Source organism: Rhinopithecus roxellana, chromosome 14 (assembly GCF_007565055.1).
Source record: "Rhinopithecus roxellana isolate Shanxi Qingling chromosome 14, ASM756505v1, whole genome shotgun sequence".
Taxonomy (NCBI): domain Eukaryota; kingdom Metazoa; phylum Chordata; class Mammalia; order Primates; family Cercopithecidae; genus Rhinopithecus; species Rhinopithecus roxellana.
The window spans coordinates 79,552,183-79,570,307 of record NC_044562.1 but is presented as its reverse complement, the minus strand read 5'-3'; the positions used below and the strand labels follow the sequence as shown (position 1 = coordinate 79,570,307).

At 39.2% G+C, this 18,125-nt stretch overlaps 1 protein-coding gene across 2 annotated transcripts in view; it reads left to right on the top strand.

Annotated features, from left to right (window-relative positions):
* Positions 1–18,125, top strand: part of CERS6 (ceramide synthase 6) — a 324,127-nt gene that overhangs the window by 234,842 nt on the left and 71,160 nt on the right. For both annotated transcript variants that reach the window (XM_010354405.2, XM_010354406.2), the window contains exons 5-6: positions 5,420–5,470; positions 9,312–9,404. In XM_010354405.2, the coding sequence (XP_010352707.1) occupies positions 5,420–5,470; positions 9,312–9,404 (144 nt within the window). The remainder of the gene's footprint in view (positions 1–5,419; positions 5,471–9,311; positions 9,405–18,125) is intronic.

Sequence of the window (18,125 nt, the reverse complement as noted above, 5' to 3'; positions counted from 1 at the left end):
TTTAGAATTAGATCTCAGCTTCTCAAAACCAGGGTGGAAAGGTATTAATAACAATGGGGAAACATAATTATCACTTGGCACAAAGAAACATGCTAAGCATTAACAGAAAGGAAGTATTTCATCCTGCCTTGGACTAAATTTTGAAGCAAAAATGTCCTGTGGAACTTACACATTGGACTTAGGGTGAACGTTTCCAGTATAAATTCATGGAAGCGTTTTTCTTTTGTTTGTTTCTTACAGTAAATCCTCAATGTAAGCAAAAGGTATAAGGTTTGAATATAACTCAGTGAGTGTTTTCTCAGAGTAGTTTTAGTGGAAGTATTGTCCAAGTAGTTTAAGAATGTAGATTTTTGGTAGTTTTAAACATAATCCAACTACATAGAGAACAAACGTCTGTTAGACTATGTTCCTTGACTCCTAGTTGCATCAGCTGGGCTTTGTGAAAGCTAGGTAAGAGTTTTCATGGAAAGAGCAAAAGATGAAATTTGCCTCAGTGTGCTGACTTCAAGTAAATACCCACACACCTTTTACATTTTTGATGAGGCAACAAAATGTTTTTAATATGTTTTATGATTCATATTCTTTTGTTAAATCAAAATAGTTATTAATTCAAAGAAACTACTGTTTCTTCAGCTGCAGGTACCTACTGATACTTGGAGGGAGAAAAGCATATATATATGTATATGTATGTTTCTGTTTAACCACTGACCACTTGCCTGGTTAATCAGATATCCTTTTCTCTGGTCCTTGCTTCAAAATCTCTATTTCTTTAGGCTTGCACTAACATGATAATTGCAGATGATAAAGTTAAGTTTCAGACCTTACCTGTTTTTCTGACTTCTGTTCACAATGAAACCTCTGTCATGCAGCCAGTAAAAGAAGAAACTGGATGAAAGAGCAGATTTACTGACCCTTAAAGATGCTTCTTTACCCTTCTCTTAAAAAAAAATCATAGAATAAATGGCACTCAATTATTATGTGTATGGTAAAAATGTCGATGAAGGCTTGACCTGCACCAGCGCTTCTGACTCCTATCCTGGTGCCAGGATCAGGTTTGCTCAGGGTAAGAACAGCCATAGATGCCTCCCAAGGGAATCTGTTATTGATGGATATGCTTGCTGCTGAGTTATGTCTCAATTGATGCGTCTGGGAGAAGAGGCACATTTTAATCTAATGAAAAATCCCGTTATACATTGTGGCTTAGATTGAGAGAGTTAGAGGTAATTTCTCTTCCACTATGATATGGCCTGTCTTAGTCTTATTCAGATGTTTTATAAGTCTTCTTAAATTGAAATTAGTTGACGGGTAATTTAATAGCTAGTAAGCACCATTTACTATCAGTGGTTCTTCTGCTTCAAATGGTTCTCACAAAGATTAGAAATAATTCATTAATTCATTTATCTATGTTGAATTGTGAAATATCATAACAAAGTGTTTAGCAAGATGCCTCACACATGGTAAATACCAAAAAGATGGAATCACCCTTCTTACTTTTCCCTAGTACCTTACTACTGGCAAAATGTGGTCCATGGCCTAACAGCATCAGCATCAATGGAGAGCTTTAGAAATGCAGAATTTCATCCCCAAGCCCAGACCTCAGCCTGTGTTTTAACAGTTGGTGAAGCTCTGAGCTGGCATGTTCTTTGTAAATCTTTAATGGTATCTGCTGGCCTCTGCTGGTGATGTTATCTTGATTGCTTACAATGTTATCAGAATTAAATGAGATGACACGTATAAAATACTTTAAATCTGTGAAATGTTTTATGACATGATTTAAGTGTACATATGTGAGAAGGAATAATGTGAACCACAGGTTATTGTAACAACATTTATTTTCTGAGACAGGATCTCATTCTGTTGCCCAGGCTACAATGCCTGGCACAATCATGGCTTATTGTAGCCTTGGCCCCCACCAGGCTCAAGCAGTCCTCCTACCTCAGCCTTCTGAGTAGCTGGGACTATAGGCACATGCCACTACGCCCAGCTAATTTCCATATTATTTGTAGAGATTAGGTCCCACTGTGTTGCCCAGGCCGGTCTTGAGCTCCTGGGCTCAAGCAGTTCTCCCACGTCATCCTCCCAAAGTGTTGGAATTACAGGTGTGAGCCACCACGACTGACCCAAAATTTGATTTCAGATTTTCCAACCTTGATAACCTTCCTTGATGTTGTAGCGTCATGTGAAGAAGGCATTCTGTTTCTGGAAAATGTGCTTGACTTGCCATGCAACCTCCTAGGTACAGAGCTTTTATCATTAGTTAGGGAGATGCTAGGCCTAACTTTCTAAATTGAGGGTTTTACTGCATTTTTAATCACCATTCCTCTATGATGTCTAAATATTTCATCTTTTTAAGTTCTTAATTACATTACTGTCCTATAATTTGTGTGATAGAATATATGGATTTTGACATCAAATGAATGTGGAAATGATTCTAAAAAACTGGAAAATTTTTATGAATGGAGAAAGTAGATAAATGTCAACTTTATAGTATCAACTTAAAGAAGTTATGCCTAAATTGGGTCCAGGCGCAGTGGCTCATGCCTGTAATCCCAGCACTTTGGGAGGCCGAGGCGGGTGGATCACCTGAAATCAGGGGTTTGAGACCAGCCTGGCCAACACGGCAAAACCCCGTTTCTACTAAAAATACAAAAATTAGCTGGGCATGGTGGTGCACACCTGTTGTCCCAGCCACTCGGGAGGCTGAGGCAGGAGAATCATTTGAACGCGGGAGGCAGAGGTTGCAGTGAGCTGAGATTGCACCACTGTACTCCAGCCTGGTGACAGAATGAGACTACATCAAAAAAAAGAAGGAGAAGTTATGCCTAAATTATAAACAGCCAATCCAGATTCATACACCAGTGTTGAGCTATAAGAAATCAGGAGAATCAACTCATGGACTTCGGTTTTCTTATCTATAAATTGGGAAAGATATTTGTTCTACTGTCTCACAGTGTTTGGGGGGTATGACTTAAGATCCCAGAAAAATGTGCTGTGCATATAGAAGGTGATATAAATACCTGATGTTGTCAGAGTGAGGGGTGTATGTGAACATGCATTCTGTGTGAAAGAGTATATTCTTAAATGATTGGCCAGAAAACTTGTGAGCTGACGTTGGGCCCTGATAGCTTCATCAGATTCATGGTATCCAGGCCTGTGCCCCTGCCTCCAGTGCATAGGAGCCCGAAGAGAGGCAGACACTTATTCGCTGTTTCTGCAGTTCAGTCAGGCATTGGGCATGCAGTGAAAACAGGTCTAGGGGATGCACATCTGATTCACACAGAGAAAAGCCTGGGTTTTAGAAGACTGATCAGCCAAGAAGCTCACAAAGGAAGGGAAGTTCTGAACGACAGATTTTTCTGGATCATTGTGAGTTACACCTTGCCCTCCTGCCTGTCACTGGAAAGGATGGCCACAGTGGCAGAGATGACTGCTGCATCCTTAGGGGCAAGCACACACATGCCCAGTGGTCTTGGGACTGATAAATTTAGATGAACATGAGGCCTTGCCTTTCCATTCTGTATTCCTTTTCATTAGCATTCAGTAGATGAGTGCTGAACTGTGAACTTGGAAGTCTATGGTGAGAGGATAAACATGCATATGACATAACTTTCCTTCAAGGACTTTCAATTGAGGAGATAACTTTATCAGAAAGAATGGCAATAACTAATATTTGTACTTTAAAATAGATGTTGCTGTGTTGTAGCCACATTTTTTAAAACCTGCATGTGTATGGGTATTTAAAAGTAAATTGATCTGTATCATGTTTATAACTATATTACATAGGAACAAAAGACCAAAAATGGGTCATACATCAAAATGTTAATGGTGATGAAAATTTAAATTATTTTTACTTTTTATTCTTTATTTTTTACATCTTCCTAAATGGACACATATTGCTGACTTAACTATAAAAACACAGTAAGCCTCCCAGGTAGTTTTATGCACACTACCTCGTTTGATCTTCACAATCACTCTGTGAGGTCAATAATGAACATCGATGTTATAGATGAGAGCAATGGAGGAGACAGACAGACAACTCAGACACTCAGGAAGTTAAGTGCAGTGAGATTGCATGATACAGACAGTGTTGAACAGGGAGCAAAAGGCAAAATCAGGAGCCAAGTTAAGATCTCAGAAAGAAAATGAATAGTGCTTGAATGAAAGGGAAATGTAAAGATTCTGGAACGTAGTTAGGTTTAGGGCAGTGCATGGCTTTGTATAGGAATCTGGTTCCCTCCTTTGAGATTGGGTTTAGTTTGATCAGACTCAGAGACAGGGTGCACAGTGGTTATGTTTGGGTTTGGGATCAGGGAATCTGAGTTTGATCTTCAACTTTGGCACTGCCTAGCTATTGAACCTAGGTAGTTATTCACAGACTTGGGGTCTCCATTTACCTATCTATAAAATAAGAAAAATACTAGTAGCCACTATAAGGATTAAATGAGTTAATATGTGTAGGAGCCTTTAAAAGTATATACGACATAAGGACTCAGCAGATATTAGCCACCTGAAGCTAATTGTCCTCATTCCTATGACACAGAGGCTGATGAAGATGTTGGCAGATAAATTGTAAGAAACATATAGATGTATATCAAATGTATATAGATGTATATCAGAAAGTGCTGACAGCTGTGGATAAGGGATGCAAAAGAATTATAACGTTAATACTTTTTTTGAAATTATTTTGAAACCCTGAGAAAGTTTGTGCTGGTCTTATTGGATAATTCAGCTGTCTGTTTGAATTCATACCAACCCCTCCTTGATTATTACAAATGTTTGGAATCTGTGTGTACACTTCGATTTTCCTAATTATACTGTGTCATAAGACAAGTAATTGCCCTCAAATTAAGAATGATTATTTTGTCATAAAAAGACCTGGATCACAGGTCAGGAGTTGGCATGTGCTGTGAGGGTTAGTCTTAAGTGTCCTGCTGAAATAAGAAGTATACCTGGATGTCACTGAACCCTGGTCAAGGCATGAATAATGTCGCTTGGTAAACATTGAGTCTGAGGAGTTTCGGGGCAGTTTATGCTAACTGTCATCAGTGTTTATAGGTAAGAGTGAGATGGAGGATTTACATCTGGTTTCTGTGAGACCCCTGCAGGGCCCTGCTGTTGAGGCTGCTTATGTAGCAGGAATATGTCTAAGTGACCAGCAAAATAGAAGAAATACCAGCTGGGACTGCATCCCAGAAGCAGCCTAAAATACTACCAGTTGAGTTTAGATTACCAAGAGAGAATATATTGTATGATACTAGTTGCTTTAATATCCTATGCCTAGCTGTTTTAAAGTTCTTCAATTCCCACACAGGTAAATTATTGAAATCCAAAACTATTAGAGCAAGAGCCTATTGTAAACCTTTTTTATGCTCTTATCCATGTTCTAAAATATGTAAAATATTTTTTGTCATTTTTGCAGACCCCCTGGTTGTGGAATACAAGGCACTGCTGGTACAACTACCCCTATCAGGTAAGGAGGCATTATTGTCTGGGTTTTTACACACATAAAGTATCTACCTTAGGTCAATTTCATGGTCTCAGACAGGCCCCAACAGATTGGGCAACCCCCTTCATTCTTGGCCCCACTGCTGCTGATCAGTGCTGGACATAATCTAGTGAGGATAGTAATTCGTGCATTATTCTTAGTGAAGTTCAGAATCAAGGCCCGATTGCCCTAGCAGATGGAGTCAGCTTGGAAAGTACATTTACAAGGGAATAGGATCAATCAGTTCAACAGGTGGAAAATTCCTGCTCCTAACAGCTGATCTGCTTCTAATCACTGAGGTAAGTCTGGGGTCCTGTTGACATAGCACAGACCTGCCTCAACAGCAAGTGGGAAAGATCAAGTGTGAGGCTGGAGCAGGTACACTGAGTTCAGTTCACTTTGTGGCTTAGAAGCAGTCTCCAAATATGTAAATCAAGCACCATTTCCTTGAATGCAGAAAAATGGGCTTGTACTATGACGTGTGGGAGGATTATTTCTGAAACTAAAAGCAGCATCATTGAAAGTGAGATTAAAATCATATTCCAGAAAGGAAGCATTTTAGATCTCTGCCCACTGGCACACCTTTGCATCTTTCCATGAATTCAGTGATATAAGGATGTGTTGTTGTGGTCCCCAGATCAGTTAAAAAAGCTGGGACTTGTCTAAAAGTTTCTAGCTGGGAAATTTCTAGAACTCCGTGTTCAGTTGGGATATGTTATGTAAGAGAAGCAAATGCAGCTAGGTATTTTGAAGAGACATATTATACATTATAATGAGCAACTTCAGGTTTTTTGTCTGAGGTTTCTTTGGATTGTCTGTTGAGGTGTTTGGTCTTTGGGGCATGCACAGGCTTATGGGGAGCAGGCCTGCCCTGTGTCTTCTTTGTTACACGCAGTGTCACGGCAGAGGGTGGGGACTGGCACTGGATACTCCTTGAGCTAGTTCAACGTTAAGGACACATTGAAATTGAATTCCAGTTGGCATTTTCATCTCTTTCGAGTGGTTTATTCACATTAGAAAACACTATAAATAAGCAATAGAACATGGCAAGAGAGCTGAACATTCAGAGGATATTTGATAGAGACTAAAGCAATGGTGAAACCAATAGCTTATTTTACACAGTTGTAATTCTCAGGCCCAACTGCTGTTTACCGTACTTGGAACATTGTCACATAAGGCTCTTTGTGTCCTGTAATGGTATAGTGAGTGGCAAAATCCATGTATGTCTACATTTCTGTTTATAAAAGTACATACAAATGCCAAATGAAATGTAATCCCTACTCTTCTTTCTAACTATAATTTAGTCCAGAATAACTGTCGTGTTCATGGCTGGAGCTGAGAAATTGCTTATTTCTGAGAAAATGAGTTGCTAGAGCTATGGCCTATACTGTAGCTGCAGAGGGTTTCACAGCACTGTAGATTCAACATGAAAGTGTGAGGGTCTGGGAGATATTAATTTTTTTAAAAACAGGAAACACCACTAGTATGGAAGGCAAGGTGCTATCTGTGAGGACTCAGATCAAGATTGTTTTCTGTATGATTCAGCATATAGTCCCCAAAATGCAGGACAAATTCACGGTCTCTCATGGGAACGGTGCATCTTTGAAAATGCCATATAGTAATAAAGAATATTAGCTGATTTCTTTGTGTGTGGGGGGGTGGAATTAAACAACATGCAATTATTATGTTTGCAATTATAGTACTTTGTGTGTAAGCATGTCTATGTAAATATATAGATTGCTGTTCCAAGTCAGTCGCTATCCTTAAGGGCACTTTTAAAGACATGCTTATGAAACATATTTATTATATCTTTAGCATATATGTTAAATAGATAATTGAACAGACATTTAGGTGAAAAAGTAGTGGTCTACTTCAGTTTTATTAAGGATACACTTACTTTATATAAGTACGCATGTTATTTGTTACATATTAAATAATTTCATATACATGTGTATATTCTAAGTTTAAAATAATGTGAAGCTGCATTCAGTTGAACCTTGTCCAGCTTGGCATAAGAAGCACAAGTTGGACATGAGATACCCTAGCTGGTGGTCATGGGGCCTCACTAGCTATGAGACCTAGCCTTAGCCTCTTAACTTGAATTAACTGACAGCAATTTCCTGTCAACTATACAATCTAGGTCTAGAATTATAGTACTAATTTTATAGGATTTTTATGAGAACCAAAGAAATTAACATGTGAGTGAGCATTATCAACTGCAAAGCACTCCTTGGACATAGTAATTATTATAATGGGATGCTCTCTATGAACTCTGCGGTTTCCAGATGCTCTCTGACTTGCCCTTATAATTCCTCTGGGCCTTTCCCCAGGTGGTGGAAGTAAGAGAATCTCATTAAAACTAAAATTTACCCTTGGCTCAAAGGGTCCTGAACCAGGGCCCGATTTTCTAAACTTTATTGCAGCCATCCATCTGCCCTGAATATCCATCCTTCATCATTAATGCCTTCAAGTTTTACAAGGACAGTTCAGTGGGAAATGGATTCTCTTCAGGGAGTTGCTGAATTGATGCTTGTCTCCATTCAGGCTGCTAGAAGAGAATACGCTAAGAGATCATGTCCCTTCTTATAAGGGTACTAACCCTATTCATGAGGGATCCACTCTGATGACCTAATTACCTCCCAAAGGCCCTGCCTCCAAATACTGTCACATTGGGATTAGGCTTCATCATATGAATGTTAGAGGAACACAAACTTTCAGTCCACAGCAGGGCTCATTGTCATTTAGACTTTAGGATTGCTGGTTGGAGTATCCTGTCCCATTGTGTATTTTGTTGTCAAAGACCTATGCAGGACAACTTATCCGTGATTCCCATGCATAGAGTGGGTGAGTGCCAGCTTCTTCTGATTGTCATTCATTATGCTACTATTGGTGTACAAAGCATTTACATTTCAATTATATTTACCATATATGGTATCGTCTTGTGTATGGGGGTATGGACTTGTTTGTGTGATGAACTTCATATGTTTTTCATTCATTTTGATAAAGCAAGACATATCATTACAACTCAATATAACAATTAAAAACAACTCATCAAAAATGTTTTCTGAAAACTCTCTTGTTTTTAGTGGAATTGTGTGCAAAATAAATATTCCTGACTTCCACTGCCTCTCTGAGCCTCCTCCCAACCCTGAGCCTCTGAGGCAGTTAAAGCAGGTATCACTAAACTAAGACCCAAGTTTTATACCTGCTAAGCTGTGGAGCTGAGACATGATCTGGTATCTTGGCTGGGTGCCTAGTCTGTTATCTCCTGGCAGCCTTCCTGTCCCTCTGATCTTTCAGTAAATATTTTTGAATAATTCTTTTTGATATTTGAAATGTACTGAACTTTTTCTGATAACAACAAAAAAAAAAAACTTTCTGATTAATGCGGAACTTAAATCTATGCCTCAGTGACCCGTATAGTATTCTAGTTCCTATCACTTACTGTCTTGTCCCTATACTCGCAGCAGTTGTCCAGGGTTATTCTTTGTCTGTATTAGAATTTTTTTTCAGGTTGCTTAAGGAATCTTGCAGATACTTGTGACAAAGAATCATAAATGCTATTGTTAAACTGAATAATGAATGGAGTCCCAAATGTTCATGCTAATTAATGCTTTTTGAGTCGGAGATGAAATGAGAGTAATGTCATCAAGCTGTGGATGAAAGTTATCCTCAAAGCCCCATCATCTACAAAGAGAATAGGACAGAAACTGCCTTTGTGCAGGTGCAAGACCATGTTACTTTTGAGCAGTGAACTTGAGATGTCTGGGATACAAATTGGGTTCCCTATTAACTATTAATAATTCCTTTTTTCTTTCACCTTCAGCCACTCACAACTGACCTTCACTACTATTACATCCTGGAGCTGTCGTTTTATTGGTCTTTAATGTTTTCGCAGTTCACTGATATCAAAAGAAAGGTAAGAGCAGTTATGTCGTAAAGTGCTTGCAAACATGCATCTTTAATGGCCCTTAGCAGGTGGGTGTAGACTCTCAAAGGCACTCACCCCTGTTCTCCTGGCAGCCCTAGGTTAATACGACCTGCTGCATTATTACAGAAAGTTCTCTGTTTTTGTTTGTGCTGTTTTGTATTTTGTTTCTATTATTTCTTCACTCATCCCCTAAAGCTCAGCCTTCTTTTCTCCATGTAATAATGTAGCAGTGAATCCCCATAGAAATAATTTTCTCTCAGTCTAATTCCCAAGTCCTCTGTTCTCCAAATTAAATAAAAAACAAAAATTCTATTTGTAGCTCCTGGGAGAGAGTGAAGTCTCAGTGTTTCAACCCTACGGAATTAATTCCCCAATTGCAGGGTTATCCAGTGTCAAAATATGTCTCGGAAATGCAGCATTCCTCAATGAACTGTGATCTGGTTTCCACGTATTCCCTCCACTGGAATTGCTTTTGTGTGACCCCTTACATGTTAAATCCATTATTCTGGCTTTCATCCTACCAGCTTCTGGACAGAATGGGCACTTCTAGCTCTTTACTACTTGTTTTTCTGTGACACCATATTTGGATCAATCCTTCAAAGTCACCTTGCTGTCCTTTGTCTTAATGCCCCGTGCCCTACATATTTGGGTGCACCAGAGTTCTGGACCTGAGTTACAGGATGCCATCTCCCTGGATGATTGAGTTTATACTTCCTGACACTTCCAACCATAACCTACATCCCATTAATTCTGAAATGTTTCTCTTCTGCCCCACACTATCTCTGGGTCCATACTTCCACATCTAAGGTCACAGATGATAGTACTGGTTGAACATCCCTAAATCTGAAAATCCAAAAGGCTCTGAAATTTGATACTTTTTGAGTGTTAACATGATGCTCAAAGTAAATAAATGCTCATTGGAGCATTTTGCATTTCAGATTTTTATATTAGGGATGCAAATCTGTAAGTATAATGCAAACATTCCAAAATCCAAAGAAATCCAAAGTTCAAAACACTTCTAATCCCAAGCGTTTGGGGTAAGGGATACACAACGTACATTGTGTTATTTTTGTACATTATATCATTTACTCCTGACAACAAATCAAAGGTCCAGTTTGATTATTTTATTATTTATGCTTATTTTATGAATGAGGAAATTAAGCCTTACATGCAAAGTGCTCCTGACTGAAGACATGGTCTTCTAGTCTTGTTCTTCCTCCAGTAACCCTTAGAACCACAGTCATGTCAGCCAGGACGTTTTCCTTTGCTCTTGTTTTTGCCACTCCGTGTACCTTCTTCCTTAATATCACTGACAAATGTACAGTTCCCGCTCCTTTTGCCCACTCTGTTATGTAGTCTCTTAAACAGTCTTCCTATCTAAGTAGTCATTCTTGTTTATCTGCTGCCTAAGAATTATGTTTCTAAAACCTTCAAGACAAAGTTCAAATACTTGGAGGATAAAACGCAATGTCTTAATCCAATTGAGCTAATATAACAAAATGCCAGATTGACTGAGTAGCTTATAAAATCTATTTCTCACAGTTCTGGAAGGTGAGATACCCAAGATCAAAGCACCAGCAGATTCAGTGTCTAGCAACAACCCACTTTCTCATAGATGACAACCTCACTCTGTCCTCTCATGGTGGAAGGGGCAAGACAGCTCTTTGAGGCCTCCTTTATAAGGGCATGAGTCCCATTCACAAGGGCTTCTGCCAAAAGGCCCCATGTCTTAATACTATCACTTTGGGGGTTAGAGTTTCAATATATATATTTGAGGAGGACACAAGCATTTAGTCCCCAGCAAGCAAGATATGTTCACCTTTGCACCCCCACGACTATCAGTGTAGCTGCTCATCGTGGGGATCAGTAAGTTGAGGGTAAATGAATAAGCGAAATCAGTTCCTTTATGTTATAATGGAGCACAATACTGTAATGTATCATCTCTTGGTTAAATCAGTAATCTGCTAAGTTGCAAACTGGTATCCAAGTGGCAGCTGAAAAGCGTTTAAGAGTCTATGGGCCTACTACCCAAGTCCCCTTCCCCACATATGCTCCTTCTGCCATCCTACAGCAGTGGCTTACTTGGCTGGCAAAAAGCTGTCTTTTCTGGTTGTGTGGCTACAAGGCCCTTAATATGGTATATACCAACTGATTCTCAGAAGAAGTAGGTGGTCCCTGTCAAGGCGAGCTTGATCATAACAGATGACTCTTTGACACCCATAATTTGTGGTTCCTTTACTCATTGCACCCAATACTCCGAGTTGGTTTCTGAAATCATTTACAGACTCTTTAGTGATGGTATGTCAAGTGAGTCTGTTCTGTCCTACATGAGGGAGCCTTCTTTGGTCATGTAGTGTCAATACATGTAGACTGATTATTTTCTATGTGCCAGGTACTGTGCAAGGCTCATGTTGCATTTTATTTTCTTTTTTGAGGAGACCTTTTGTCCAGGTAGTCACATAAAACACTTATACAACAGAGAGCTAGAACGTTCTTCTTCTTTTTTTTTTTTTTAAACTTGGGAAAATTGATGCACAGAGTGAGTTTATGTAAGTTTCTCAAGGCCATGTAATATGGGAATGAATTAGAGGCTAGGCTTACCAAGCAGAGCCCTGTGATTCACTCTTGGATTAGACACATACATAATCCTTGCCTTGCCATGCTCCTGACATTACAGGTAGTAAGCCTTTCACAGCTCTTTGCCATTTTATCGGTCCTTCTCTTGCTTAGTGAGAACTAGAGGTGCCATCCAGAGTCAAAAGCAAGAATAGCTGTCCTTGGCTTCCAGAAGCCTAGTCCTAGTAAGATGTTGCTGTACCAAAAGTTACCAAGTCCCTCCACTAGCTTGAGCTTTCTCATCACATGGGGAACATGGCTTTGCAATGAGCCAGCAGGGCTCAAGAAGTCTTTATGGCTGTATTAGTTTGTTTTCACACTGCTGTGAAGAAGTACCTGTGGCCGGGCATGGTGGCTCATGCCTATAATCCCAGCACATCAGGAGGCCAAGATGGATGGGTGGATCACTTGAGCTGACGAGTTCAAGACCAGCCTGAGCAACATGGCGAAACTCTATCTCTATAAAAAATACAAAATTTAGCCAGACGTGGTGTTGTGCACCAAGTGAGCCCAGATGGCAGCACTGCACTCCAACCTGCATGATAGAGCCAGACCTTGTCTCAAAGGAAAAAAAGAAAGAAAGAAACACCTGAGACTGGGTAAATTATAAAGAAAAGTTTAAGAGATTTAATTGGCTTGCAGTTCCATAGGCTGTGCAGGAAGCATGATACTAGGATTTGCTCGGCTTCTGGGGAGGCCACAGGAAACTTATAATCATGGCAGAAGGTGAAGGAGAAGCAAGGCATGTCTTACATGGTGAGCAGAAGCAAAAGAGAGGGAGAGGTGCCACACACTTTTGACCAACTAGATCTTGTGAGAACTCACAATCCCGATGACAGCACCAATGGGGGATGGTGTTAAACGATGAGAAACCACACCCAGGATCCAATCATATTTGGGGATTACATTTCAACATGAGATTTGGGAGGGGACACAGATCCAAACCATATCAATTGCTTTAAGCCAAATGACTGTTATCTCAATACTTTTCGTAGGTAAATTATTTTGAGGGATTGAAATGTATCATTTTGTATCACTTTAACATATATAGCATCAGTGGAAGACACCTGTAAAGGGATAATTTTGTAGTAAAGTTTGTGGAATTGATCCTAGGCCTGTATATATTGTCAGTGTTTAGAAATCGAGTGTATATTTTTTGCTAGTCAACACCAATAGCTTGTTTTAGATAGGTAGCGCCTCTGCCTTCTCCTGGTCAGATTACATTTGTATATTCCTGATGCAGCTTGTTTATTCTTGTTTCTTGCACAAAAATGGGAATTTGGCCACTACCAGACGTGCTTATTCCCTGGCACAGGTTTTAATTAGGAAGGCCTTTTCCTCTGCTGCCATCTCTCATTAGGGAGCCGCAGTGCTTGCTTTTCCCCTTTGCATCTTGCTGAATGGCCCCATGGGTCCTTGGCAGTTTCATCCTTATTACGCCCCCACTTGGAGGACCTGCTGTTCTAGCCATCAGTGAGGATTTATGGCACGTTCTGTCTGCCAGATGCACTCTCCACCTTCTGTATTGGAACTATTAACTGAACCCTCTAAAAACAGCCTGCTTCTTTATGATGGGATAGGGATGTTTGAAGACACCCATTGGCAATACAGTATTGAAATCTACTTCAGAAGACTGTTCATGAGTTTGTTAACAGAAGGGTTATCACAGTGTTTCTTTGGCTCCCATATTAAATGACAAAAAGAGTGTCAATGGCCATTTTCAAACAGGGACCAGGATTTATAAACACTGGCTCCAATTGCATGCCTCAAACTTTTAGAATCAGTACTTTAAATAGGTTTAACAATCACTTGTTTTGATTTATTGGATTCATGAATTTTTCTAAAATGGCTTTTGTACTCATAAACTCTTCTTTTTTGGCATCTTTTTTTTTATTAAATTGCTCTATTTCCACGTAGAATCTGAAGTTTAAAAATGAGGGGAGAACTTTTCATCTTCATGGTGACAGAACACATTGCCTCACTTTTAATCATTTCCAGAGTTGGTACTTATTTAGTCAGTGATGAGAAATGCTATTATCTTCCCAAGGGAAGATTAGATGAAAAATAAAAGATGTTTAAAATATCTTTTATTTCCCAAGGCTTAATTTTTATCAAAATTTTATCCTTTAGCACCTGTTCACAATGAACATTTCTCCTGCCATCTAAAATCTCCAAAGGAAGCTAATAAATATTTTCGTGTTGGAGCTCAGAACAGCTTGCTTATGTCTAAATCCTATGTCCTTTTTAACTAAGCTGCTGTTTGGCTTGAAGTCTTGGGCCTTTGGCCAATGAGTTCTGCTCGTTTTCAGAGTCCTTCTCAGGAAAGCATCCCTGGCAGAGTTCCAGGGCCCAGCTGGTGAAATCAACTTGTTGCTCTTTTGGTCTTGAAACCGAGAGAAACACTACACCTTATAAAAGATTCCTGACAGAGAGGTGTGATTAAGTCTAGCAAGAAACTTCTTGATGAGCTTGTGTAAGCTCTCTACTGACATTTTGCAGGAGAATAACTGGAGCCCATTATTGTAAGTGCTTTAGATGCCTTTGGAGGCCGTATCACGCTCCAGATCTTGCCTGCTTCAGTTAGTTTTAGGGGAAAGGAAAATGCATGTTTTAATCTTATGAGGAAGCAGCGTGGAATAGAATTACATAGAATAATGTACGTAAAGCTATGTAGTACAGTACTTGACAAATAGAGCTTAGACAGTAACTGGAACATAATGACCCAGTAAGGAAAGTCAAAAAGCACCTACCATTAACACCATTGATTCATAAAGGAAAGGACATTTTAACAGAAAGGGAGAAAGGACATATTGTAATAAAGGACAATCCTTTAAATTTATCATTAAGTAAAAGTCCTTATTTTTCTCATTTTGTCCTAGACTGGGGAAAACATTGTTATGGGTGCAGTATGGCTTAGAGGTTAAAGGCGTGGGCTCTGGAGTTTGTCTACCTGCCCAGCACCACTCCTAATTCGATGTGACCTTGAGCAAGTTACTTTACCTTTCTGTACGTTAGTTTTCTGATCCAAAGAATGGAGTTCACATAACCTACCTCATGGGTGTGTTGTAAGTGTAAATAAGTAGATAAGTAGTACATGTACTTAGAACAGTGCCTGGCACATCATAAATGCTCAATAAATGTAGCCTTTCCTTGTAGTCATTAAGGCACTTGCCAGATACTGCCAGCTCTTCACCCTCAGGCACACCCAGGATTGTGCTTCTCAGCCAGCCTCCCATTTTGTGATTGGGTGGGGCCATATGACTAGTGGGCTGTGAACAATATTGATTTGAGCCGCTTCTGAGCTAGAGTATTATAGTTGCTGGCATGAGACTCTCTAGAGCCCCCACTTCTAGCACAGTGATTAGTAACACTGGAGATAGGGGCTGCTCCGTCAGCCTGGGTTTCTTAGTGCCTCAGGAAAGCAGAGTCCCCTGGCCCCCAACCAATGATAACATGTAATGAGTAAGAAATAAGCCTTTGTTTTAAACCACCGAGGTTTTAAGGTCTTTGTAATCACTGCATATCTTAGCTTATCCTGACTGGCGCAGATGTTAATAATAATATGGCTAGTTATCATTTCCTAGGACAATATTTGGAAATAATTTGTCAAAATCAGTACCTCTCAAAATGTGCTCTTTGAATCCCTGACGATCCCTGAGGCCCTTTCAGGAGGCCTGCAAGGGCAAAACTGTTTTTATAATAGTGCTAAGATGTCATTTGCCTTTCTCACGGTGTTGACATTTTCACTGAGAATTCAAAAGTAATCATGGGCAAAATTGCTGGTGGTGGCACCAAACTACTACTAATAGTAGTCATTGTACCCTTCATGCCACACTCTTGTAGAAAGAAAAAAAAATGTCAGTTTTACCTGAGAATGCTCTTGATGAAGCAGTAAAAACTAGAGTTGTCCCTCAGTATCCATGAGGAATTGGTTCCAGGACCACCACCCCTCGCCCCCGAGGATACCAAAATTCATGGATGCTCAAGTCTTTTATATAAAATGGTGTAGTATTTGGCCAGTTGCGGTAGCTCACACCTGTAATCGCAGCCCTTTGGGAGGCCGAGGTGGGCAGATTGCTTAAGCCCAGGAGTTTAAGACCAGCCTAGGCAACATAGCAAGACCCTATCGCTAAAAAATAAAATAAAAGTAATTAAAAATAAAATAAAATTGTATATTTGTGTACAACCTATGCACATCCTCCCATATACTTTAAATTATCTCTAGATTACATAATACCTAATGTCATGTAAATGCAATGTTAGTAGTTATACTGCATTTCTTAGGGAATAATGACAAGAAAAAAGTCTGTACATTCTATACATGTTCACAACTATCCATTTTTCTTATTCAGACATAACCATCTGTTTTTATATTTATATAGATACAACCATCCATTTGTTTTTAAGTTTTCAATTCATGATTGAATCCATGAATGCAGGACCTATGGATAATGGAGGGCCAACAGTATTAATTTTATTAAACCTCTCTCTTTGAGTATATATTGAAAAAGAATATTGTGTGTGATGAAATTGGAAATAGGTATGCAATGGTGTCTGTCTTAAGAAAAATGCAGTTATTTTACTTTTGAGCTGAACTTTTTTTCATAGAACCCCATTTTTACTTAAAAGAATGATAAACTGTAGTTATTCCAACTTGTGTGTTTGACAGGCATTGTCTTGAAAATGCACAAAATGAGCTTGTCACATTGTTTCAAAGAAAGCAACTGACATTATTTGTGGTCAGTGATAAAACTCAAGCTTTCAAGCAAAAATTAGATTTTTGGAAAGCTTATGTGTACCAACAAAAACTTGACAGCCTGTCAATCCTTGACATTTCTGATGAGATTGGTAGTGATATTAATAAATGTGATTTTCAAAAATATTTTACTTAAAAAAATCACTACTCAGTGAATCAGTATTTTCCAGATAACTAATGCATGATGTTATAAAATCATGCATGAGTAAAAGATCCATTCACAGACCAATGGATTTTAATGTAACAGAATATAAAAAGTTTATTGATATGGTTTTAGATTCCATATTACAACCAACTTTTAAGAGTATCTGACTTGACAAATTTTAGTACAGTGCCAAAGAAGAATATCCGTAACTATCTGAAAGTACTGTTAAGTTTACTTCTTCCTTTTCCAGCTGTCTATCTTCATGATACTGGGTTTTCACCAAATACTTCAACCCAAACAACATCTGGCAACAGATTAAATGTATACACACTTACGAGAATCCAACTCTCTAGTATTAAACAGACATTAAAGAGATTTGCAATAATGGAAAACAGAGCCATTCTTCTAACCAATTTTTTTTGAAAATGTAATTTTTAGTAAAAATTTGTTAATATGTAATGGAGTTTGTTTAAAATAAATTAATAAATGTGCTTTAAATATTTTTTTAAATGTCTCAGTTCTAACAGTGGGTATATTAAATACTGATAGATATAGCCCTCATAAACAAATACTCTTTGGTGTTCTCAATAATTTTTAAGACTATGAAGGGGAGACCAAAATGTGTGAAAATGGCTGGTCTGGCATATTCTTAAGTCTTTCCTAAAAATGTGACTCCCAGATCAGTTTCTGTGGCTCATGCCTGTAATCCCAGCACTTTGGGAGGACGAGGCAGGTGGATCACTTGAGGTCAGGAGTTCAAGACCAGCCTGGCCAACATGGTGAAACCCCATCTCTACTAAAAATACAAAAAATTAGCTGGGCATGGTGGTGCACACCTGTTATCCCAGCTACTCAGGAGGCCGAGGCAGGAGAATCGCTTGAACCTGAGAGGCAGAGGTTGCAATGAGCCAAGATCACACCACTGCACTCCAGCCTAGGAGACAAAGCCAGACTCCATCTCAAAAAAAAAAAAAGTGACTCCCAAGTAGTGCCTCACATTGCATCAGCGTGTTCTTTCTTTTCTTGAAAAGCTAGAATCACACCAGATGACATCAGATCACCCTAGCAGGGATGGGGATTGATGTAGACTTCTCTCCTTGTAACCTCACTCCTGCTACCTGTAGACACAATCAGGATGGCCGCTTCACCTCTCTTTCACGAAGGTGTGAAGCTGCTCTTTTATGCAACTTCT